The 23,336-nt window shown below is 46.0% G+C and overlaps 5 protein-coding genes and 1 long non-coding RNA gene across 7 annotated transcripts; 3 read left to right on the forward strand and 3 right to left on the reverse strand.

Annotated features, from left to right (window-relative positions):
- Positions 1–767: 767 nt before the first annotated feature.
- Positions 768–3,134, reverse strand: LOC136199279 (uncharacterized). Its single transcript, XM_065989450.1, has 2 exons — positions 2,091–3,134; positions 768–2,005 (listed from the first exon to the last, which is right to left on the reverse strand). Exons 1-2 carry the CDS (start codon positions 3,132–3,134, stop codon positions 1,958–1,960), a joined length of 1,092 nt encoding a protein of 363 aa, XP_065845522.1. The 3' UTR covers positions 768–1,957.
- Positions 3,135–3,335: 201 nt separating this feature from the next.
- LOC136199307 (testis-expressed protein 264 homolog) lies at positions 3,336–4,409 on the forward strand. The gene is made up of 4 exons (XM_065989489.1): positions 3,336–3,490; positions 3,546–3,671; positions 3,859–4,074; positions 4,122–4,409. The coding sequence occupies exons 1-4, from the start codon at positions 3,371–3,373 to the stop codon at positions 4,245–4,247; spliced, it is 588 nt and encodes a 195-aa protein (XP_065845561.1). The 5' UTR covers positions 3,336–3,370; the 3' UTR covers positions 4,248–4,409.
- LOC136199306 (uncharacterized) lies at positions 4,334–5,631 on the reverse strand. Its single transcript, XM_065989488.1, has 6 exons — positions 5,479–5,631; positions 5,387–5,428; positions 5,098–5,322; positions 5,003–5,038; positions 4,699–4,956; positions 4,334–4,637 (listed from the first exon to the last, which is right to left on the reverse strand). Exons 1-6 carry the CDS (start codon positions 5,528–5,530, stop codon positions 4,465–4,467), a joined length of 786 nt encoding a protein of 261 aa, XP_065845560.1. The 5' UTR covers positions 5,531–5,631; the 3' UTR covers positions 4,334–4,464.
- Positions 5,632–6,055: 424 nt separating this feature from the next.
- On the forward strand, positions 6,056–10,606 carry LOC136199322 (ubiquitin carboxyl-terminal hydrolase 15-like). 2 transcript variants are annotated; one of them, XM_065989506.1, is made up of 24 exons: positions 6,056–6,217; positions 6,270–6,397; positions 6,568–6,822; positions 6,881–7,026; positions 7,094–7,146; positions 7,202–7,374; positions 7,436–7,566; positions 7,726–7,770; positions 7,829–8,053; positions 8,112–8,225; positions 8,282–8,365; positions 8,426–8,523; positions 8,573–8,635; positions 8,702–8,816; positions 8,875–8,968; positions 9,027–9,244; positions 9,314–9,464; positions 9,516–9,583; positions 9,631–9,746; positions 9,808–9,957; positions 10,013–10,088; positions 10,142–10,172; positions 10,224–10,318; positions 10,379–10,606. In XM_065989506.1, the coding sequence occupies exons 1-24, from the start codon at positions 6,069–6,071 to the stop codon at positions 10,490–10,492; spliced, it is 2,892 nt and encodes a 963-aa protein (XP_065845578.1). In that variant the 5' UTR covers positions 6,056–6,068; the 3' UTR covers positions 10,493–10,606. The 2 variants fall into 2 exon arrangements, with proteins under 2 accessions (XP_065845578.1, XP_065845579.1); XM_065989507.1 differs by having other exon boundaries at positions 8,702–8,815; positions 8,886–8,968.
- A 4,061-nt stretch (positions 10,607–14,667) lies between these two features.
- Positions 14,668–19,803, reverse strand: LOC136199321 (ubiquitin-like modifier-activating enzyme 1). Its single transcript, XM_065989505.1, has 29 exons — positions 19,779–19,803; positions 19,632–19,679; positions 19,530–19,576; positions 19,365–19,450; positions 19,224–19,306; positions 18,930–19,171; positions 18,701–18,875; positions 18,498–18,644; positions 18,347–18,439; positions 18,238–18,291; positions 18,123–18,182; positions 17,963–18,073; positions 17,804–17,908; positions 17,671–17,751; positions 17,354–17,606; positions 17,230–17,298; positions 17,090–17,172; positions 16,723–16,836; positions 16,553–16,666; positions 16,353–16,499; positions 16,222–16,296; positions 15,977–16,166; positions 15,835–15,920; positions 15,686–15,778; positions 15,546–15,632; positions 15,391–15,495; positions 15,230–15,331; positions 15,067–15,167; positions 14,668–14,949 (listed from the first exon to the last, which is right to left on the reverse strand). Exons 1-29 carry the CDS (start codon positions 19,788–19,790, stop codon positions 14,811–14,813), a joined length of 3,102 nt encoding a protein of 1,033 aa, XP_065845577.1. The 5' UTR covers positions 19,791–19,803; the 3' UTR covers positions 14,668–14,810.
- Positions 19,804–19,967: 164 nt separating this feature from the next.
- On the forward strand, positions 19,968–23,265 carry LOC136199172 (uncharacterized). The gene is made up of 3 exons (XR_010672998.1): positions 19,968–20,046; positions 20,100–20,250; positions 20,296–23,265. It is a non-coding gene; the product is annotated as an uncharacterized lncRNA (long non-coding RNA).
- Positions 23,266–23,336: the final 71 nt, after the last annotated feature.

The raw sequence follows: 23,336 nt of genomic DNA on the forward strand, positions 1-23,336 counted from the left end.
ATGGAAAAACTGCAAATTTTTAGTTATTAGATGAAAAACTGCAAACGTCCAGGACTCGCAAGGAACCTCGCCGGCCACATGAGCTCCTATCACGCGTGCAATCACTTCACAAGCAGACAAAAGAAGAGTCAACGCAATATATCAATCAAATTAATCTTTTTTTCAATCCTTTTAGGGGAAAAATTCTAGCGTGCGTTAGATCGAAGTTACAGCCAATACAGTCCAGAAAGATAGATTCCTAACCCTTCTAGACATATCATCTTGAGAGGATTTGCACCATTACCGTAATACCGTATCTTTTAGCGCGATAGATGTTTTGGCGCTTCTTTTTTCCAAACATCTGGTGAGCTCATTACTTCGCGGCATGTAGGAGTAACTAGGTGTGGCACCCTTGTAAGGCTTTCCAAAAGAGATTCTCCATTGCGCCAGTCGAGCCAAACACTTTGGTTCCCTTTGCTCTTCTGCCCAATGACGACAAAAGAGTAGAATACTGTGCAGAATAAAACTTTCTTTGAAATTTTATTGCACGTGATCTCACGTGTTTTATCAAGGGGCGTCTCTAGGTGTGGTCGCGAACTGCCGCTTCCAATCGCGTTTTCAAGTTCTTAATTTTGACCTAGAGACTTCCCTTTGGCACGTCCGTGCGCCATACGTCAGAAAATCCATTTGCGGACCACTCCGTTTTGAACTTCGTAGAGGAATTTGATTGGTAATTGTATGCTAATTCGATAACAATCCCTTTCGGAGACCTCATTCGCATTGTGTTGTCAACGAAGGAAGGATGCAGATTTGTGTCGTCGTCGTCGTCGTCGCAGCTTTCGCCTTCTTCTCCGCGCCCATCAGCGCTGATCACCACGGTGGCCTCGACTGTGATGCGCTAACTACAGATTGCAAGGGCAAAGCCGCGTGTGCTCCACTCTGGACCGCGTTCGACACAAACTGCAAGTCGGTCCTCACTGGCGCAACCAAGCAGTGCACGTCGGAATGCACTGCTGCCGCGAATGCGTTGATCGCCGAACAAACAACAGGCAGCGCGTTTTCAACGTGCAAATGCTCGGCCAATGACACGTACGGCTATTGCAACATCGAACGAGGACTCGTATTTCGAAATTGTCTCAATATGAACCCGTCTACACCTATAAGTTGTGCGCAAATTCTTGGAATTTGCAACATTACTTTAACGTGCAACCCTCTACTTGGTCCGTATTACACTAACTGTGCTCCGGCTAGCAATCCGAACAATATGTGCTCTGCCAATTGCAAAACGTCGTTTCAAGACCTTTTGGCCAATCCGATACCCAATTTGCTTCAGTACTGCAAATGCGACGCCGGAGACACAGGATGCCTCGCCTTCAGAGCCACATCTCTGGATTGCAACCTCTTTCCTGCAACAAACGCTCCGACGGACGCCCCGACGGACGCCCCGACGGACGCCCCGACGGACGCCCCGACAGCGGCTAAACCCACTGGCTCTGCGAGCGTTCCGCGCATAGCTGCGGTTGCTGTAGCAATTGTGGCGCTTTTCGCTTTCTGGCTGTAGCAGGAATGCCGCGCATCTTTGCAGACTTTGCCTTCTTTGTCAGTAGTAATTACAGCACTTGATCTGTTTGCTTTTTCCGATGGTTTTACCTGTTCTTTCCTTCTCTCGCGTTCTTTCGAATTCGAATAAAGTCTGCATTCAACGTCACTGTTGCCCCAAATTCGTGTTGAGTTCCGTGCAACTAACTTGATCAACACTAACTCATATGCAAATTTTCACGGACAGAAACGTAAAGGTCCTAAACTACTAACAATGGCACTAAGGATTTCCTCGTTCCACGTCACAAGCCGAATCTTTGGCAGTACTCGCTGTAGTCGTCACGAATTTGTGCCGCGTCGAGACCAAAGTCGCTTAGCGTAGTCACGTTGCGCTTACCTCCCTTAGATCGCCTCGCCTCTTCTTCCTTCAGAAACGCACTCAAATTTCCGTGCATCTCATTCGTATACTCCAGTCCGACTTGATTCGCTATAGTGCGGCACACGCCCACAGGATCACGAGCGATATCATTGAACTTCACGTCAACAGTGCACGTGGCAGATTTCTGACTTACCATCGCACGAATGCGAGTCCCAATCAGCTCGTAGCATTGTCGTCCAATCGTGAAGGAGTCGTTCCGATTGCGCCCGGTCTGCGCGGCCAGAACGAGGGAGGCCAGAGACGCAATCGACGTCGCCGGATCGCGATGCACGCGCACGAAGCACGCGTCGGGAAAATGATGCAGTATAGCGTCGGAAAACGATGAATGAAAGGGCGCCTTGAGCACGAAACGAGTCCTCTTGTCACTTGCCACCTCTGGGCTGTCGCTGATGCTGCGCATCACGAGAAGGTCGCGCTTGTACGAGGCGTACGTTCGGTCGACCAAGTCGTCGTAATTCGTTACGGCGTCAATAAAATTTTGTCCTCGAATGAAGGGCAGATGATAGTAGAGGAGATATTTGTTTAGTTCGGTGGGACATTCTTCGGGATCAGATAGTCCCAGTGGGTGAATGCCCTTTGCAATGGGGCTCCCTGAGTCGGAAATGAATTCCTTTTTGAAATCGACGTCTCGTAACGCGATTTGCACACGACGACGTAGATCGTCAATTGACGTTGCTTTTTTGACGTCATCCGGCGTGATTTCGCCTAGTTGAGAGAGGGAGTCGGGCAGACAAAAGACGTTCGGGTGAAGCGAGAGAAATCGAATGAGAAGGGTCGAACGAGAGCGTGGTAGGCCGAAAACAAAGATGGGTCTGCTGACGGACGGGATAGAAATCGCGGGAAACTGTCGTGGTATGAGCTCGAGGCAGTAGAGAGCTCGTACTTGAGCTAGAAGGGCTTTATAGGCTACCCATACTTCAAACGGCGTTACTCCTCGCGAAGGCGCAAGCTTTAGTTGGTAGAGAAGGGACTGAAGGCGTTCTTGCCAGAGTCTATTTGACGTAAAAGTTGGAAGGGTTCCCCATTTGACGGAAATCCTGTTCAAAAGCTCTTCGACGGTCTCTGGTGGTTTTTCCACGATCCTAATTCCTATACGGCTTAGATAAGGATCCACTGCATTGAGAAAGAGACGCAAAAGACGGTAGAAGAAGCTGAAGACAAGGCGTGCACTTTCCATGGCTCGGGGTGTCTAGCAACGAATACTTGCTAACACTTAGAGACTGAACAGAGAAGTGATAAAGATTTGCAGCACAGCACCTCGGTGAAGCATGCAGTGAATTTCATAATTCTCAAAGCACTCTATCTATCTTGGACAAGTCAAGTCTCCTCCATAGCTTTCGGTTCACTTTTGCAGAGCGCCAGTGGGCGGTGTAGGAATGCGCACGTAATTTGATTGTCGTCATCATCGACGTCATGGAAGTCTTCACGGTCGTGCTTGTTGCCGTTACGGTCTTTGTTCTCGTGTTTTCTCTTCTCTTGATGTACAGCGGAGCTTTCTTTACAGTCAACTGGAGAAAAGGGAAGCCCTACGAGGTATCACGTCCAGATCAATGTCCGGCTGCAAACTTACACTCGTTTTTTCGCTAAGGGAACGAAGTATCTGGCCTATTGGTATCGCAGAGGAAAGTACAGCGAAAGCAGCGAGCTCTTTATGAGAGCTTCGAAGCTGTTCGGAAAGCACAACTGCCCCTTGTTTGGAGTCTACTACGATAAGGTTTGCAAAATGCAAAGGGAGTGCTAGCTGCAGGCATCAGCCTCTAGGAGTAGTAAGAATGTGCTGTGGACAATTGTTTTAGGAGGGCCCCCCCACTCGATCATTCCACTCACTGTAGAGGTGTTGAAAGCAACCCTAGCTGGCGCACCTTCTAACGTGGCGTCTGAGATAAATTCCTTAAAATTAGGATTCAAATGATTCCCAGTCTCGATTTGCCGTCGGAATTTTTCTCCCCGAAAAGCCGAGCAAAGAGCTGGAGAAGCTGTTGGAGGAGAACGAAATGAATCGTCACGACCTGCCCGAAGTCGAGACGGGCCTGGTCGCCGAATTTCCCTTTACGACCCGTTTCTCCATACTCCTGAGCATATTCAAAGTCTACCCAGCTCTCGATCGTTACCTGAAGGTAGATAGGGCGTACGGTTGGCATGCCTTTACGCTTTTGGTTCTTAGACGCATGGAATGGAGCGCAAAGATCCTGGGGCGTGTTTTGAGGTGTGCGATCCGTCGAAACCGAAAGAGTTGCGTTATTTCGTCGTCTCTGGCGACGATTTCGTCATTCCCGAGTTTTCCCGTTGAAACGGAGCATCCGTTTTGAGCAACCAGCTGGCTTTATGTTCAATTTCCTTCATGAGTGTTGCGTCGAAAATTCATTGACTAATTCTAAGTGCCGTGAGAGTCTCTAGTTTCTGTTTTGATTTGCGCCTGCTTAGCTAAGCAATCAAAGAGCAAATAATCCCACACTCGGTTTCGAAAATTGTCTATGAGATTGTGCTTCCCACGTGTTCGCCTTTCTCTAGAGTGTCTTAACCTCGCACTGCTCAGAACAAGAAAACCATTCTTGTCCGTAGCGTCTTAACATGCACTCGAATCTCTTGTTGCATTTGAACAATTCCTTTGTGAGCGCAGTCTTAGTTACTTTCAGACACGTTGCCAGGCACACACTATCGTACCACTTTCTTAATATACCTATAATATGGCTTAATTAGTAAGGCAGTGTAATTCTTCTTCGACTCAAATTTTACTGTACCTTTTTTGGGATTAGCATCATTAGTTTTATTTGGCAACGCGACGGTCAGCGGTGCCTCCAACGAAAAAGGCGGATTGATGCGATCTGACGTCAATCCGCACTTGGGAGCGCAGCTTTTGACGTTAGTGCTATACATATTGACGTAGCACTGGACGTCCTTGTCGCATTTACGATACGCCTCGAAGGCGTCGTCCATGCTGAACTCGGTTACGCCGACACAGTGGCTGATACAATTGAGAGTCTCTCGTAAGTTGAAACCTACGGTATTTTTAGAGGGAGAGATAAATAGCTACTGTATGTATACCTCCAATGGAGGAACGTGCCAGAAATTGCCCATCATCTATATATAACGTTCATTTAATTAATTAATTAATTAAACATTTTATTGAATATGTATACCTTCTGGTCCTGCCTCGGATAGTTCCGGTAGAGGATTGTCGACGTCGTCGTCGACATTGAGTCCACACTTGGGCGCGCAAGCGATTACGTGGTCGCCGAAGAGGTGTAGATAGCACTGGACGTCCTGATCGCAGCGATGAAAGGCGCTGAAAGCGTCGCTCAGGCTGAAGTGAGTCTTTCCGAGACACTCGCTGATGCACGTCAACGTTTCTTGTAAATTGAAACCTGGGGGGGAGGGCGTATAGAAACGTGATTGAGAGGCAGTCTCTGAGTCTTTCGTTTCCTCGACCGTTTATGGCGTGAGTTTCTTTACTGGATGCACATGAACTGACTAGATCCAGATGCGCGTCAGTGACCATCCTCTCATTAGAGCTCAATTACCAAATTGAATTGCTAGAAGAACGACTGCCGAACTTTTGCTTGCTCTGTGCATCTTTGCTAGTAGCAGCCAAACGACGACGTCTAAAGAAGAGAACTGCACGCATATATATATTGAGCAGACTCAAACGAAAAGCGAAATTTAATTGGCCTCGTTCTTGCTCGGAGAACTCGAAGGTGCGGCTGTAGCAGCGAGGTTTTCCAAGCTTTCTCCAAGTCACCTCGGCATTTTGTGTGAAGAAATCAGATGCTCAGTTCAGGCTAAAAATAAGAGATATGGCTTTTGAAATCACGGGTCTCAATTTCAGCACACCTGGTTATGAGGGCAATTTCTTTAGGCGAATGCACGTTCAAATTGCGTGCATTTTATTATTTATTATATTTCTTACAAAAATCTGCATTATTCGTTATTGAATGTAGCAATTTATTTTTGGCAATGAAATCACGCTTCTCGCGCCTAAATTCAAGATGGCGGCAAATGCCTCGTGAACCGAACGCCTTTCCACGATTTCGTCTTATTACGCTTTCGTGCAGATTATTGCCTGGTAAGGATCAATACAGTATGTACAGCCATAACGTCCCGTACAAGGAAAATGGAAGGGGACGACAACAACCAAGCAACGAATAGCGGCGACTCGCCCGACGACCCGTCGTCGTCGTCGAAATCGTTTAATATCGACGATCAATTCGAAACGATTCGAAACGCCGTGAATCGTGCCGAAATGCGCGAAGGCGACACGTGGTAAGTCGGAAAAACTCCGCAGGAAAGTCTCGAACGGCAACGTCGGTCGCAGGTATATCGTCGATTCGCGTTGGTTCAAGCAGTGGAAGCGCTACGTCGGCTGGGATGCGTGGGATCAGTCGTCGAAAGGAAACGAATCGGCGATGCCGGGTCCCATCGACAATTCGAACCTTTTGACAGGTAAGGGAGTCGTTTATGAGGGCCAGCATGCATCCCTTGGTCTCTAGAGAGATTAGGGAATTCGGGGACTCCTTCCTTTATCTAAGATCGCATTTTCTTTATATCTGACTTTGATTATAGTGTCCATTCAACACATAAGACTTGTCTCTATTATCTTTTTCAATTTCTAGAATCTGGCTCGCTGAAACAGCATTTGACAGAGACCTTTGACTTTGTTCTTCTTTCCGAGATCGCCTGGAAGCATCTCGTTTCGTGGTTCGGCGTCGTCGACGGGCAGAGTCCCGTCGAGCGAACGGTCATCCAGCAGGGTCTCTACGTCAAGAGTCTCAAAGTCGAAGTCTATTTGACCGAAGTTAAACTGAACGTCTACGGAAGAGACAAGAAGGACGAAGTGAAGGCGACGTTTAGTCGAGCCGAGAAACTCCGTGAGAGGAAAACGGTGGAAAGTCAATCGATATATTTTTTCATATTCTACATTTGTAGGAAATGTGATCGAGTACGCGAGAAAAGCGCTGGACGTCGACTCGGACAAGGAAGTGAGAGTGTGGAGCCGCTACATGAGCAGTTTCTCGGAAAGATTGGACAAGTACGAGGACACGCTTCAGGATCACGGCATCTATTCAGGCCAAGTAAGAGAACTTAGAAGAAGATAGAGTAGTAGTAGTACTGTAGTACTCGACGCACGAAACGTCTCAGGCCCTTGTTTTCGAACTGAAAAACGACGACGGCACTTGGCCTAAACAAACGGAGTAAAAAAGAACAGAAACGAGATCTCTTGCACGCGCAAATTCGTTGTATTCATAGGCTCAGCTCGTCGTCGTACAGTTCGTCCAACTACGGCAGCTATAGCAGCAGCAGCTATCAGAGCAAGGTCGATAAGGGTTTGACTGGGCTCTCCAATCTCGGCAACACGTGCTTCATGAACTCGGCGCTTCAGTGCCTGAGCAACGTTCCCACATTGACGGAATATTTCCTAAGTAAACGAATCGCAAAGCGCGTTTTTAAGTTAATTAATGAATATTTTGTCTCGTCTCGTAGCAAACGAGTACAAGGGAGAAATCAATCGGGACAATCCGCTCGGAATGAGGGGTCACCTCGCCGAATCCTATGGAGAATTGATGCACGACATGTGGTCCGAGCGGGCTGTCGTTGCTCCAAGACGCTTCAAGGTGAGACGAGAAGAGGCGACGCGTTGAATTTGGAGACCCCTGTTATTTTTTTTCTAAGCACTTCGCCGCTTTAGTGGATAGATAGTAGACCCGTCAATGTGTCCGCTATACAGAGAGTAGAAAAATTCCCCGATGACGTTCTTATGGTTCTTTGTATAGTCGGAAGTTGGTAAATTTGCTCCCAGATTTCTCGGCTATCAACAGGTAGAATCGCACTTACGTCTGTCCCATATCTCTGTCATCCTTTCCTACTTCACTTCAGCACGACTCGCAAGAGCTACTCGCCTTTCTTCTCGACGGTCTCCACGAAGATCTGAATCGTGTCATCAAGAAACCGTACGTCGAAATGAAGGACAGCGACGGTCGTCCGGACGAAGAAGTCGCCGCCGAAGCGTGGGAAAATCACCAGAAGCGAAATCGCTCCATCGTCGTCGATTTCATCCAAGGGCAGTACAAATCGACGCTCGTCTGTCCGGACTGCGACAAAGTGAGATCGCCCCCGTGTATTTAGGATTTTAAATTTCTATCGAATTGTCGGGGGGAAGGTTTCTGTTACGTTCGATCCGTTCATGTATTTGACGTTGCCACTTCCCGTTAAGAAAACGAAGCGCATTGCTCTTACGCTCGTACGGCAGGATCCGACGGTGCCGCCGAAAAAGGTTCATAGGCGATAATCTCAACACTTTCTATTTTGATTGCGAGAGTCTTTTTTTAGTATCGTGTGAGCGTGAGGAAAAACGGGTTCATTTCTGATATTTCGGACGAATTGGAAAAGATGACGGGAATTCCATCGAAACTGGTACTTTGGTGGCACGAGACTTTATATCAGAGCAAGAGGCTGTTTTTTCTCTCTCGCTAGCTTGTCATCACCGATATCTATGCCGGAAAAATGTACAAGATATTTCATGAGAACGATGGCATCAGTTCAATCTACACGGATCGCGACAACGTACACGCGTGAGTCTAATAGAGAAGCTAAATTTCTCTATTTTGACTTGTTTTCTAGATACGAGCTTCCCGTCCACGACGTCGATGACGACAAGACGGCTTTAGTAGTTTTCTATCACAGGTGAACGCGCTTGTTTTCTCTTTAATGGAATTTCAATTCTTCTGTTTGTTTTTCTCTCGGCGTTAGAACTTGGGGTTCTTACGGGTCGTCGTCTTGCTTTGGCTTGCCTATGGTTTTGGGCGTTCCGCGACGCGATACGACGTATCGGCTTCTCTACGAGCGAATTGTTGGGCACATGAAGTGAGAAAAAGAAACCAAAGAGATAATATCGTTCCTCCTCGAACGGTGATGCTTTCTGTCGCTTTCTTAGAGTGTCAGAAACGGCGAAAGAGGACGGCATCGTGCAGGGAGAAGAGGAGAAGATTAGCATCGATGAAAACGAAAACGAGAAAGGTACTGAAACTGTATAGACTGGAGTCGAATGCTTTCATTCTCATCGCGTTTCTCAAAGGTTCTAACCCTGAAACGAATGCAACTGGGCGGAATGAGGCACTGGCAAATGGGCAGAACGCCGAAGCAGCAGAGGAACAGATGCAGGATGACGGAACAGTAGAAAACGAGAAAACAAACGACGACGAAAAAGACGTAGACGAAAGCGAATCAATGGAAGTCGACCCTCTTGAGAATGTTCATAAAACTCCTGATGTTGTTCCTGATAATAGAAACAAAGTGAGTCTGATACACTGGGGGAAAAAAAATCGCGGTAGTATTCACTTTCTTTTTGGGTACGGTACGCAGAAGAGGCTGCTTGATATAGCTACGAGTGAGGAACCGGAGGATCATCAGAAGCGAGAAGAAGAAACGTTTCTGTTCCGTATGACGTACGTGAATTCCTATGGATCGTCTGATATCGGCGAAATTGACAAAGAAAATCCGATCAGATTCAAAAGTAGGACCGGAAGTGCTGACTGGACTCCACTTTAATCAATTTATTTCCAAGAGACGACCTATGTTGCTTTGGATTGGACGTCGGAAGGCAAGAAGAGCTACGACGAAGATGCAGCCAACGTAGTCGCTTTGCAAAGGTTTATATGTTTCACACGTTCTCTGTTTAGAATATACTGGAGGATGAGAGTTGGTCGGCGAAGCCTGCAGCGACTGCAGTTCCCACCCTTCACGATTGCATCAAATTGTTCACGGAAAAGGAAACTCTGAGCGAAGAAGATCCTTGGTAGAGGGAAAGTGATTTGAATAGGTCTCTCTCTGGACGCATTTTTTCTCTTCCTGTGTAGGTATTGCTCAAAGTGTAAGGAACACAGACAGGCGGACAAAACAATGACGCTATGGAAACTTCCCGAAGTCCTCGTAGTCCACTTAAAACGCTTCTCGTACAGTCGCTACTGGCGAGACAAGCTCGACACCTACGTCGAATTTCCGATAGAGTTAGTGGAGAGGGATATAGAGAGTGGAGGCCTTCCTTAAAGTTGAGTGCGATAGAAACTTGGATATGAGGGAGTTCGTGCAAGGGCCCACAGACGGCAAGCCGATGCTCTATGACCTTTGCGCTGTATCGGTAAGAAGCGCGTGGAAAAGAAAGCTCTAGTTCTAACGCAGCTTCTTTCGTAGAACCATTACGGTGGCTTAGGAGGCGGTCACTGTAAGTTAAACTATACTGTGCAAGGTGTTCTGCTGTTGACTGTATTGTTAGACACGGCCTATTGTAAGAATAAGACGACGGGCGATTGGTATCACTTCGACGACAGCAGTGTTACCAGGGTGGAAAACGTCGAAGCAACCGTGCGGGTAAAACAGTTGAAATAATGCACGTCGCTCGTACGCGAGAGCCGCTTTTACTCTGCGTAGTCGAGAGCCGCGTACCTGTTGATATATTTGCATAAAAAGAAGGACGACAAACAGGTGGAGGACATGGATGAGGGAGTGGAGGACGCGTCGCGGTCTGAAGACGGTAGTAAGTAACGTTTCCGCGTAGAATTTCTACTGTGCTGTGAGTGAACGTTTTAATCGCGGGAGATTTGTGTGTACCGTTAATATTATTAAGTCGAGAAGTCAAAGAAGTCAAAGTTCTAGCGGGTCTCTCAGTGTAGCGCACGTTTGCGTTGTAGCTGCCTGATGGAACGTAGCACCTTGATTTTGCTGACACGGCGTTTTGCCGTTACTGCGTTTTCGTTCGCTTTTCGCGTCCAAATAGCGAACGAATGTCTTTAGAATGGACTCACAATGCGTTTTGCGATCGATTCATCGCGTCTACTTCTCGTATTAGGGCATTTCGTGGCAACGCGACGATTGACGTCATGCGTTGCTCAATGTAGCGTGACAGGGCGTGACTTGCGTACGTAGGCACACATTCCTTGTCGTTTCTTCGGTTTTGATTTGATTTGCGACCAAATTTCGTTAGTTTTTGTCAGCAGAAATGCATTTGCGGCCGATTGGCAGAGGTTTCTGTTCAAACGAGGCACTTCTTGTCACTTTTTGATCGTGAATAGCTGCAGTCGTTCGTCCCTAGTCGCGTATGAGTATAAATACCCAGCGTTTACAAGTACTTATCAGATGGAGCAGAGCAGAGCTCGTGGCTAGGATAGAAGCTCTCCCCAAGGTTTGAGTGCATCGATGACCCGGTGGTCGCCTCATTCCTCACTTGACAAGGGTGTAACATTGCACGCCTTCCTAGTTCTCGCATCTCTCTCCCAGCTCCTGGGCACCTCTGTCACCGGGATAAACCTCCATAGCACCGTCTTCCGTGGGGTTTGTGTCAAGTGTCGATGTTTTTTGTTCTTTTTCAATTGTTTTACGTTCAAAACGCGCGTTTTTCGACGTTTTAATGGCCAAACGACGCGTCTCTGACGTATAAGAGTAGAAAGGGGGCCCCAGTTCATAAAGTTTGCGTGCACTGCAGAGCATTGCTCGCAAACGAACAGTCTAACAGTGCGGAACACTGTACCAATGTCGATCAGCAAAAAGAACAGTAAAAGCGTGTAAAGGAGGGGGAGACCTCATGCTCCAGGCGCAATCAAATTTTGTTGAATCAGATTCACAGGTACCGCTTTTTAGTCAGCCTGAAATGGAGTTGATGGGGCCGTTCAATTTTCAGTCTTGATTCTAAGCGCTCTGATCAGAGCAAGAAAGTACTTATTAGATGTATCAGAACTCTCAACTTACTATATTTCTTCTTATAGAAGCCTCGCTCCGCTTGCCTTTCTCGCAGCAGTATCAATCTCGAGATAGCATCGTCTCTCAACTACTGAGCACCGGTAAGAGACGTAGTTGGGGGACTGACTGGGACACTAAGGCTGGGGAGCTGCCGAATGCATGGGGGCCTCAGTTCAGAGTTAAAGTAATTTTTGATTCAAATTACCGTGACTTACGTAGCTCTTGATTCAAACTTAGAAAAACGATGCCAAGCGCCGCTCGCGCGCAACGAAAGGGAGACACCCCTCGAAAGATTCGTAGTTGAATACCTTGACTAAAGATACCGCATTTGTATTGTTAACAATAACTTTAGTTTCCATTCGTTGCGCGCGAGCGGCGCTTGCGATTCAAGCGCAAGGAACGCCACTCGCGCATAAGAAGTACTCTGTAGCGTTGGCGGGAACGCCCACTTTTGAGGGGCAAGTGTCTCCCGTTCGTTGCGCGCGAGCGACGCTTGCGGTTCAGGCGCAAGGAACGCCACTCTCGCATAAAAAGTACTTTGTAATGGGGCAAAGCAAGATAACGGGCAAAGCAAGATAACGGCAAAACAGTTTTGAGGCGAGATAACGGGCGAAACAGTTTTGAGGCGAGATAACGGGCAAAGCAAGATAACGGGCAAAGAAAGATAACGGGCGAAACAGTTTTGAGTTATCTCAAAACTGTTTTGCTCGTTATTTTGCTTCAAAACTGTAAATTTGCTTGTTATTTTGCTTCGAAACTGTTTTGCCCGTTATTTTGCTTCAAAACTGTAAATTTGCTTGTTATTTTGCTTCGAAACTGTTTTGCCCGTTATTTTGCTTCAAAACTGTAAATTTGCTTGTTATTTTGCTTCGAAACTGTTTTGCCCGTTATTTTGCTTCAAAACTGTAATTTGCTTGTTATTTTGCTTCGAAACTGTTTTGCCCGTTATTTTGCTTCAAAACTGTAAATTTGCTTGTTATTTTGCTTCGAAACTGTTTTGCCCGTTATTTTGCTTCAAAACTGTAAATTTGCTTGTTATTTTGCTTCGAAACTGTTTTGCCCGTTATTTTGCTTCAAAACTGTAATTTGCTTGTTATTTTGCTTCGAAACTGTTTTGCCCGTTATTTTGCTTCAAAACTGTAAATTTGCTTGTTATTTTGCTTCGAAACTGTTTTGCCCGTTATTTTGCTTCAAAACTGTAAATTTGCTTGTTATTTTGCTTCGAAACTGTTTTGCCCGTTATTTTGCTTCAAAACTGTAAATTTGCTTGTTATTTTGCTTCGAAACTGTTTTGCCCGTTATTTTGCTTCAAAACTGTAAATTTGCTTGTTATTTTGCTTCGAAACTGTTTTGCCCGTTATTTTGCTTCAAAACTGTAATTTGCTTGTTATTTTGCTTCGAAACTGTTTTGCCCGTTATTTTGCTTCAAAACTGTAAATTTGCTTGTTATTTTGCTTCGAAACTGTTTTGCCCGTTATTTTGCTTCAAAACTGTAATTTGCTTGTTATTTTGCTTCGAAACTGTTTTGCCCGTTATTTTGCTTCAAAACTGTAAATTTGCTTGTTATTTTGCTTCGAAACTGTTTTGCCCGTTATTTTGCTTCAAAACTGTAAATTTGCTTGTTATTTTGCTTCGAAACTGTTTTGCCCGTTATTTTGCTTCAAAACTGTAAATTTGCTTGTTATTTTGCTTCGAAACTGTTTTGCCCGTTATTTTGCTTCAAAACTGTAAATTTGCTTGTTATTTTGCTTCGAAACTGTTTTGCCCGTTATTTTGCTTCAAAACTGTAAATTTGCTTGTTATTTTGCTTCGAAACTGTTTTGCCCGTTATTTTGCTTCAAAACTGTAAATTTGCTTGTTATTTTGCTTCGAAACTGTTTTGCCCGTTATTTTGCTTCAAAACTGTAATTTGCTTGTTATTTTGCTTCGAAACTGTTTTGCCCGTTATTTTGCTTCAAAACTGTAAATTTGCTTGTTATTTTGCTTCGAAACTGTTTTGCCCGTTATTTTGCTTCAAAACTGTAAATTTGCTTGTTATTTTGCTTCGAAACTGTTTTGCCCGTTATTTTGCTTCAAAACTGTAAATTTGCTTGTTATTTTGCTTCGAAACTGTTTTGCCCGTTATTTTGCTTCAAAACTGTAAATTTCTTGTTATTTTGCTTCAAAACTGTTTTGCCCGTTAAACGAAAGATAACGGGTAAAGCAAGATAACGGGTAAAACAGTTTTGAGGCGAGATAACGGGCAAATTTACAGTTTTGAAGCAAAATAACGGGCTAACAGTTTTGAAGCAAAATAACGGGCAAACAGTTTTGAAGCAAAATAACAAGCAAATTTATAGTTTTGAAGCAAATAACGGGCAAACAGTTTTGAGGCGAGATAACTCAAAAACTGTTTCGCCTTGCTTTGCCCGTTGTCTTGCTTTGCTTCATTACAAAGTACTTTTTATGCGAGAGTGGCGTTCCTTGCGCCTGAACCGCAAGCGTCGCTCGCGCGCAACGAACGGGAGACACTTGCCCCTCAAAAGTGGGCGTTCCCGCCAACGCTACAGAGTACTTTTTATGCGCGAGTGGCGTTCCTTGCGCCTGAACCGCAAGCGCCGCTCGCGCGCAACGAACGGGAGACACTTACCCCTCGAAAGTGGGCGTTCCCGCCAACATTACAAAGTACTTCTTATGCGCGAGTGGCGTCCCTTGCGCCGCAAGCGTCGCTCGCGCGCAGCGAGTTGAAGATCGCAAAAAATTTTCAGAATTAGTTTTTAGAAAGAGGCGTAGTTGGGGGACTGACTCGAACGCTAGCAGGGAGCTGCCGAAGGGCCTCAGTTCCGTGACCTACGTATCTCTTGATTCAAACTTAGACAATGAAAAACGATGCGCAGCATGACTAAAAAGGAAATGATGCGCAACATTAAAGTGTCCTAAAAGTAAAGATATTGACTGCGGTCCCACCTCTGAAAGCAAAAGCTTCCGACGGGCCTGCGCCGCACTGAAACTTTAACTGTGATTAGAAATTTTGAAAGATTGTCAACCACGTGAAAAGAAAAAAACAACAACACCAACAACAACAACCACGCACACTTAGTACTAGTATAGAGACAAAACACGTCAAAAGTTCAGCGCCACCAAACGCTCAGTGACGAAACTTGTACTTGATGTAAGGAACGTCGACGTCCTCGCCGTCGACGTCATTGCAACAGATCTCAAGAACGAGATTCTTGACGTAAGACGGCAGACTCTTCTTAGAGACGGTTTCAACCGCTTTTGAAACGCTATCATCGAAAAAAAAAGGTCCAAGTACGATAAATACAGTCCCCGATCCCCTCTTATAGAATATTAGTGCTAGCGTCACGGGGTTACATTGAATACTACGTAATCTTGTTTCTTACGCCATTCCTAAGCGATCCTTTCTCTTTGCAGTCTGCATGAAGAATGAAAAAATCATCACGACCCCTTGAGAGATCATGGTGACATCCAACTTGTGCTTATTCTACACGTAAGGCCTTTATTGTGACGTCTTCCCCTCCCTCTCTCTCCCCCCGCGTGTCCTACCTTGAAGATGTCCATCAACTCCCCCAAAGTCATTTCCTTTCCGTCCTCCTTCATTCCGTCGATTTCAAATCGATCCCACAGCGAAAATTCGTTTTCGTAATACTAAAAGACGTAGCGTTGTGTTCGAGTCTTAATTAATCAATTTCGGCTCGGCGACCGACCTTCTGCTTTGCAGCCTGAATCGGCTCGGAGAAACCGAAGAAGGGCAGAGCCAAATTGATGAAACCGTTCTTGTACGATTCCAATTTTCGATTTCCGTTCACGAGCTAAGGAGACGAAGGTATAAATAAAATAAACCCATCTCCCCAGTCCTAACCTTATATAACTCCACGCAGACGAGACCGACAACCAAGGACGTCGTAGTCGCTATAGCAGGTATGATCTTTCCAGCAATTCCTTTGGTCTGGAAGAAGAGAAACGACGTAGGAACTGATTGAAAGCCACCGTCAATCTCACCTTATGACGATCAGCTGTCTGGATGCCATAATTCGTCGCTCTCAAATTCGACGTGGCCATGATGAAGTCGATGTGAAAATTCGTATCGTCGTCCTGGGGGGAGGAGAAAGAGAACTCGTCGTTGCCAAGCAACTCAAAAAGGTACTCGCCTTCTCGAAATCGATTTCCGTCATTCGAAACGCTCCGAACGATTCGCGAGCCGGCAGAAGACGAGCGACGTCAGCAGGATTCATGTCTAGATACCCACAACATATATTACCAAAGAAGAAGAAGGGGGGTCCCCTCTTCTACCTCCATCCATGCCCATGTCTTCTGCCTCTGCGTCCGTCGTTGCGATTCTCACGCCCTCCCGTGCCTTGAATTCTGGCACTTTGACTTGGGCCACTAGACGCCGAATCTCGGCCTCGTCGCGCGTGCCCGCGATGCCGTACATTTCCGCTTTCAAATTCGCACCGGCGACGACGAAGCCAATGTGCAGCTCCTACGAACAAATCCAGAATATATATATATCAAGACTTTGCGTAACATATACTGACATCATCAATATCGAAGTCTATCGGCTTTGGACACTTCTTCGGACCGGACCAAAACGGTTGTCCAGTTGACGTCACCTAAATTGAAAAACAACGTTATCATAATAATTTTTATTATTATTAGTTCTCCATACCTGATCCGCTGGGAAATTGAAGAGCAACTGGCGTATGACGTTGCTGAATTGGACCTGGAATTCGAGTCGCGCCCACGCGACACAATCCTGAAACGTCTTCGGACGCGAGTCGACGAGCGCGCTCTTGACGCTCCCAATCAGCTCGGCCTTTATAGAGATAGACAAAGGATAGGGGGGAGAATGTGATCATCATTATGTACTGGGTGTGATCCTTGCTGCTTCAGAGTCGTTTCAACGAACTTGGGATCGTTTAGGTATTGATTGGCGTTCTTCGACGGCTGGGAGAAGTAGCCTTCGAAGGCGTCTCTCGCCCACTGGTGAGCGACGGTAAAGCGAGATTTTTGAGGGGGTTTTCTTTTTGAAACGTTACTTGAATTGTGTGCTCGATGGCGTTGGGGAAGTTCTTCAGCGTGCAAATGGGGATCGCTTTTTCAGGAGGATCTTGCGACGACGAGTAGGATTCGGTCAAATTGGGGAGAACGACCTAAAGGTAACGGCCTATCATATGGAGTGACGTAGGACCCCTAAAGCCTATGCTGAAGTCAAGCAAAGGGATCCTAGTAGTCTTTCCTTATACGAGCAACTAGCGCCTGCCCATACTAGAGTCTCTGTGACCTATGCTGCCTCAGCCAAAAGCTATGGATCCTTGGACTAACGATATGGCCTATTCTGATATCTCATTTGCGATTAGAGGAGTTGATCTAAGCTAAGGAGCGTGCTCTTATCTCTTTACGTACCTGAACGTTCGCCTTTGTTCCCAGCGTTCCCGACTCGAGCAAAGGCTTTTTATAGTAGACGCATCGTCTATCCATGTACGTGCCTACATTCAAAACGCTTCCCTATTCACACCGTTCCCACTCCCCTTAAGCGATCTTACGAGCTTCCACGTTGTCGAGAGCATTGGCAACGCAGTCGAGATTCTCAAAGAAATCGTCAGTGTATATATCTACATAAAAGATAAGCGAAATAACAACTATTTATTCATTGACGTTCATACTAACTTTCCGTTTCCGCGCCAACTCGATTTTCGTGCGCCGTAATGCGAATATCGGGATTCATCTCCTTGACCGCTTTCGCGGCGGTCGACGATTTCGTCTTCTGCACGTCCCACGGTCGAAAGAGAAACTGTCGATTCAAATTCGACTTTTCGATCTGATCCATGTCGGTGACGACGATTTCGCCGCCGTCGCCACTGGCAACGCCCATCATAGCGAAATTTTTCAAGAGTTCGCAGCCAATCGCTCCTGAGCCAACCTAGGAGGGAGGAAACATAGGGAAATGAGTTTGATATTATTTTTTTCTTGGTCTTTGGTCTGACCACAAAGATCTTCTGTTGGGATAACTTCTTCTGGAAGTCTTCGCCGAACACTGCCACCTGCCCGTCGTAACGAGTTCCCGTCTAGATGTATGTGTTTGTTTTTCTTAGAAGAACCGTTTCTCTCTTTGGCTACCGGTTGGAAACTCTTTTCCTCGATCTCGACTTGCTCTTCCGGGTAGCACTCCAAGGCGTCGAAATAGAAATGCTGAAAGATCGGATTGAATTTTCCGCTGCAAGCCTAAGATCTCTTATTCATCATTTTATTATTGAGAGTGAGAGAGGGTGATTTTGCCTTGAGGACTTCTTGGGCTGCTATTCCTCCGATCACGGCGTGAATGGGAGGCAGGTCGCCCGTGGCGTTGAAAGAGAGAGTCTCTAGAAGTTTTTCGTCCAGAGTTTCAACCTAAAAGGATTGCCTTAGCAACCAAAACGCGAAAATTGTGAAGTTATACCTTTGCTTTCGAAGATGAATTGAATTCCTTGACCGTGGCAAGAAAACTCGCATAGTCTTCCTAATAAAATTATTGATTTAGGCAGGCTTTTAAAAACTTCAATTAGAAGGTGTACCTTGTTTCTTGGTTTCGGTAGAGCGCCAGATGTAGCTTGAAAATGATGCAAAGCCTTGGCAAGAAAAACAGTCAAAGAAGAAGAATATTTCATCAATTAAAATACTAACCTGGAATGCAACGTGAAGTTGAGACATTCGATCCATCTTAGCAAAATCCGATATCACGTACTCGGGCTCGTCAAGCGAATCCTTCAAAGATTTCTAAGAGAAGAGATAGAGATAGGGAAACATATATCTAAAATTCGTTCATTCATAATACGAAATTGACGGTGAGTGGCTGTTTGACTTGAACGGCAACGCCGCCCTTTTGGTAAGAAGAAAACGACGACGTGTCGCCAATGCTGAAACTGTACGGGCCAAGAGGCTTGACTTCCATAGGAGTACAGTCATTCAATTCCGTCATTCCCTAAAAAGAGATAAATAGGACATATACGTATTCTGTGTCTCTCTCTCTCTCCTTACTTGAACTTCTGAGAATGTGACGAAGTCCCCCGTCGAAAATCCGTGCCGCGAATCGTCGGGACACGTCACTACGCCCACTTTATCCTGCGTCACGTGAGTCACAAGACTGACTATGGGCTGTTCGCCCGTCGGATCCGAAACGACAAACTTCTCGCCAAAATCGCAGAATATGTGCCTAAAAATAAATACTCATATATCCAATAATAATATTCAATTATTATCATTGAACCCGAATAGTCCAAAACTTTCGGCGACGATCAAATGAATTCCATTTCGATGAGCGAAATCGCCGAGACGACACTGTTCCTCCAGCGACGACGTCGTCAAGACGACCACCTGAAACTTCGCAACAAAGTCTTCGGTGAGAGTTTCCGTGTGTGACGTCAGAGGAACGTAGGTGTTCAACTCGGCGAGACGCGGAAGAGAAACCGCAGCGCGATTCTTTCCAATGTCGTCTTTCTTCAGAAAAAACTATTGGGGGAGTATTAGTTTTTATGTTGCCAAGGAAACGTGTGTGGAGAACCTGCGACGACAAATCCGCGATGGCCACGTTTCCCGTATCGTGAATTGTCACCGATTTCACACCGGATAAGATGACGTTCTTCGCTAATTAATTAATTAATTAATTAATTAATTGGATTTTTTCGTTGACCGTTTCTTTTACCTATTTCAACGCCCAGTCCGCGCATTCCCGATATGAGGACGTTCGACGCGCCCATTCGTCTCATCGCGTCGTGTCCCAATACGTACCTGCGTAGAATCCGTGCGCACAATTGCGCACGTTTTCCTTGTTCTTTTCGAATCGAAAACGCGTCGTTTGGAGCCTTACAATTGACGCGAGTAGAGTCCCTCGTCTATTTCGCGTGCTTCTGTCATCTGTGCGAACTTGTCGTCACGTAACCGACGCGATATGACGCGACGTTCGTCTTACGTTCTCGTCTTCGTCGAATTCACTGATTTTTGGTTTTTTCGCTGGTGGCTACGTGCAAAAATAGGCACATTAGGAATTATTCAGTGTCTATAGAAGCCGTCCGGCTTCGCTGAAGGACAAGAAAGGAAGAGAATTCACTTTACTTACGCTCAAGTTCATGACACGTGTGAACGTTGATATCGTGACATCATCATATTGAATTGACATCACGTGACAATGCTTCAGTCATTTTTATAAGATTTCCAATTTATGCCCCCCCACTTTCTACAGTAGCAGTTTTAGTTAATTTGCTGTTTTTAAAGTATGACGTCACTCGCTCAGCACTTAGCGCACGTCCTGCTTTTCTTGCCACTGTCTGAGCTGCTCCAGAAGAGTAACAAGAAGACTCTTGAAACTCAAGCCGAGGCACTGAAACGTGGTGATTTATGCATGTCGTTTTTCTACGCCTCAACAGAATTTCTCGCACAGATGCGGGGGCCCCTTGAGCAAGGCGCGTCAAGTCAGCTGCATCCTCTCGCCACTAAGCGATCCCTCGCCGCACGCACCCGAGCTTCTCCTCATTCCTTTCACCTCCGCTTTTCCTCCAGGCCTCACGTATGCGACGGGAAGACCAACCAAGGTTTGTGTGTCTCTGCACATGCATTACACTGCATTTTCATTTTAGAAGTAGGTAGGACGGTTTAGAGGCTATATATAGTAGCACCCTTCCCTGCGGTTTAGACCTCATCGTCTCTTTCAGCGATGATAGCTCGCTAGGATTTCCATTGGCTTGTAGCTAAGTTAGAAGACACGACGCCGACTACTTCATTGACTATTTCTTCTGACATCAAAACACATTGATACTATAACCATTACACCAAACGTCAAAAAACGAGACAATTCTTGAACTAGTCATACGCAGAAGTCCCAACTCGAGTCTACGCCTCTACTGAGGCACGAAGAACTTCATGTATACGGGATAGTGATCCGACACACTATTCCACGCGGCAAACGCTTTCATTCGATACTTCTTTGTGACATGATCAGAACCGACTTTAATACGTTGACGAAAGTCAGGAAAGACAAACGGCGAAGTCATTCTAAGGGGTTCTATGTGAAGAATTTCTGGATTGTATACGTGGCAATTCTCAACCCCCGGCTTGTTCTTTTGGGTCACCGGCCACACGTAGTCCAGTCTCTTGAACTTATCGTATTTTGTAAAAGTCGCACCTGACAGTCCAGCCATTTCACACCTTATAAGAAGAGTTGGAAAACAGTCGTCGCCGATTTCAAGTATATAATTAATTCTCTTACTTGTGCTTGGGATCAGTGAAGACGCGGTTAAAGTCGCCGAGAAGAAAGGCATTCGTCCTCTTTTCTTGCGGGACGTTTTTCTCAGCTTCTGCGCGGTATTTCTCCCCTGTAGTAACGCTGGCGCCGCTGTCTTCGTTTCTTACGTGGACGTTTATGAGAGTGAGCGCGACCACCGAATTTTTTTTCTAAGAAGGAAATGCATCTTTTCGTCACGCGCTATGTCGCAAGACTCTTACGAAGCTGCACATGAAAGCGGGACGAGCTTGTTTGCTGACAGTGCCTGTCATGTCGATTTCCTTGCAATCGCTCACAGAAATATGGCTCTTTACAGCGAATCCAAGCTCCCGCGTCTTCGACCAGTACCACATTTTATTAATCACGATATTATTTGTCTGTACAACGCCGGGCATCGATGTCGAGTCGTCGAACCTGTCGGGTCTTTTCGTTGGGCTCAATTCTTGCACGGCGACGATGTCAAATTTATCGAGAATCGTCTCGAATTCTTTCGCGAACACGATCTCTTTTCTTCTTTTGAAGGCGGACTGGTCGGCTGTTGGATCGATAGTCGGATCAAAAAATCGCATATTCCACGTGGCGACTTTGTATTTGGTGTTCGAGTGGGTGAACGTCACCGGTAGATGGTCACTTAGGTCTCGACTTCGAAACCTTGGCATGTATTTTCTTTTATTAGCCGGAAAACAAGCCAACATTTCGCGATTGTAATAAGTCATACGATCGATTTGATCGACGATTGCGTATTGGTGAGCCTGCGGAGGACACGTCGAATTCTTAGTCGAAATTCTTGGCGATTGGTGAATGTCTGCACCCTTCGGAGTTTCTTCACCGGGGGGTGCGTTGTTGATTGTACCCATCGTCTTGTTCGCGTCGTCTGAGTGCTCCGGATAATAGGTGTACATTAGACGAACGTTTTTGCTGACTGCGAATCGATCGAAATGCGATTCTGGGTTTGCGTCGTCGCTGTTTTCGTTGAGCGTATCGCGATACGTCGTCGGTCCGGGATCAGGAAACTGCATGTCTTTCCTATGCAAAGAGTAACTAGATCGGTCTACGAAAGTCGACTAATTGCGCTACGTACAAGATTTCCATTGTCGTGTTTGTGTCGTCGATCACATTGGGTTTCGATGTTTGCGAATGTGACTTCTTACCTGCACCAATGTTAAAATCGCCAGCAATCATGACGATTCTGTTGCTCGATTTCATGTTGGCGATGCTTGATTGAATACGCCCCAGCTCTCTGTATCTAGTGGAGGCGTAACCGTTGGTCAGATGAACGTTATATATGGTGAATGTCTTTTTAAACGTCGTTACAGCCTCATTCTGCAAGAAAACCAAAACAATCATAGAAAAAATACTTCATGTTTTTCGCTTGTTTCTCTTTACCTACCTGAAAAGAACAATTCACGGCCGCTTTAAACAGGACCGTTTTGCAGGAGACAATTGAAAATTTATTCGAATCGTACACGAAAGCAAAGTTGTCGATCGCGTGGAGTTTCCGACCGGGCAAGAACTTGAGAATGTTGTCGCGAAAGAATGTGTACTCTTTGCTATTTTTATCGGTGAGCGTCGTTCCGACCTCCTGCAAAGCGAGTATCTCGGCTCTCTCAATAATATTTCGAAGTGTTTCTGCTTGCTCATCCCGGAACACGTGGAAGAACTTCTCCAGTCCTTGAATATTGAACGACCCAACTGTCAAAAGAGATCATAGAACGCGACGTTATAGGAAGAAACAAAGAACGTACTCCTCGTTCCGCTCGGAAGGTAGTCGTCGTGAAATTTCATACCGGCTGGATCCAAGAGTCGGGCTTCCTTCAGAATTTCGCGCACGTCCTCTTCGATAAATCGTGCACCGCAGACGTAAGCTTTGCTGCAATCGGGCTTTTTCGGTGTCGCCGCACGGTACGGTGGGTCGCCCGGCTTGTTCGTAGCCTTGCAGAACGCGCCCGAGCTCCTCAGCGACACGAGTCCAGCAATGCTGACAATTTTTTTCCCCGCCGTTTTCGTGAACGTGAAGAAGGCCGAGCCGCTTAGCACCGTCTTTCCTTTGCATACGTCCAGTTGTTTGCACTTGAGAGCGATCAGTTTGTCCTTCTCATCGAATTTGCAATCTTGAAGGGCAGTGTTTATGCTCGGCATTTTCGTATCGTAACGGGCCGATTTGTGAGCGAGCCAAGTCGATAGGTAGACCTCTCGCCCTTTAATTGTTTCTTCCCTTAGCCCGTACTTAGACTTAACCGACTCGCTGCCCGTGAACCAAGACAAAAAAGGATAAACACTTGGTTCTTTTTTTGGCTTCCTGTAAAGTTGAATGAGATAATGTCTACGCGCTTTCTTGAAATTCGCATGTTTTATCTCAATGCTATCTCCCAGAAACTCGAAATGCATCGTCGGCGT

Source organism: Oscarella lobularis, chromosome 20 (genome assembly GCF_947507565.1).
Source record: "Oscarella lobularis chromosome 20, ooOscLobu1.1, whole genome shotgun sequence".
NCBI lineage: Eukaryota > Metazoa > Porifera > Homoscleromorpha > Homosclerophorida > Oscarellidae > Oscarella > Oscarella lobularis.

What these genes read in the sequence shown, in the direction of transcription:
- LOC136199279 (XM_065989450.1), bottom strand. Translation starts at nt 3,134, where the DNA reads ATGGAAAGTGCACGCCTTGTCTTCAGCTTCTTCTACCGTCTTTTGCGT. An exon ending in GGACTCGCATTCGTGCGATG is followed by an intron (nt 2,006 to 2,090) that starts GTAAGTCAGAAA and finishes GCCGCACTATAG; the next exon opens with CGAATCAAGTCGGACTGGAG.
- LOC136199307 (XM_065989489.1), top strand. Translation starts at nt 3,371, where the DNA reads ATGGAAGTCTTCACGGTCGTGCTTGTTGCCGTTACGGTCTTTGTTCTC. An exon ending in GAAAAGGGAAGCCCTACGAG is followed by an intron (nt 3,491 to 3,545) that starts GTATCACGTCCA and finishes TTTTTCGCTAAG; the next exon opens with GGAACGAAGTATCTGGCCTA. An exon ending in TTGGAGTCTACTACGATAAG is followed by an intron (nt 3,672 to 3,858) that starts GTTTGCAAAATG and finishes CCTTAAAATTAG; the next exon opens with GATTCAAATGATTCCCAGTC.
- LOC136199306 (XM_065989488.1), bottom strand. Translation starts at nt 5,530, where the DNA reads ATGCACAGAGCAAGCAAAAGTTCGGCAGTCGTTCTTCTAGCAATTCAA. An exon ending in GGCACGTTCCTCCATTGGAG is followed by an intron (nt 4,957 to 5,002) that starts GTATACATACAG and finishes AAAATACCGTAG; the next exon opens with GTTTCAACTTACGAGAGACT. An exon ending in TGATGCTAATCCCAAAAAAG is followed by an intron (nt 4,638 to 4,698) that starts GTACAGTAAAAT and finishes GCCATATTATAG; the next exon opens with GTATATTAAGAAAGTGGTAC.
- LOC136199322 (XM_065989506.1), top strand. Translation starts at nt 6,069, where the DNA reads ATGGAAGGGGACGACAACAACCAAGCAACGAATAGCGGCGACTCGCCC. An exon ending in CGACGGTGCCGCCGAAAAAG is followed by an intron (nt 8,226 to 8,281) that starts GTTCATAGGCGA and finishes GTCTTTTTTTAG; the next exon opens with TATCGTGTGAGCGTGAGGAA. An exon ending in TTAGTAGTTTTCTATCACAG is followed by an intron (nt 8,636 to 8,701) that starts GTGAACGCGCTT and finishes TCTCGGCGTTAG; the next exon opens with AACTTGGGGTTCTTACGGGT.
- LOC136199321 (XM_065989505.1), bottom strand. An exon ending in AGACAGCTGATCGTCATAAG is followed by an intron (nt 15,633 to 15,685) that starts GTGAGATTGACG and finishes CTCTTCTTCCAG; the next exon opens with ACCAAAGGAATTGCTGGAAA. An exon ending in TTCAGGCTGCAAAGCAGAAG is followed by an intron (nt 15,332 to 15,390) that starts GTCGGTCGCCGA and finishes TACGTCTTTTAG; the next exon opens with TATTACGAAAACGAATTTTC.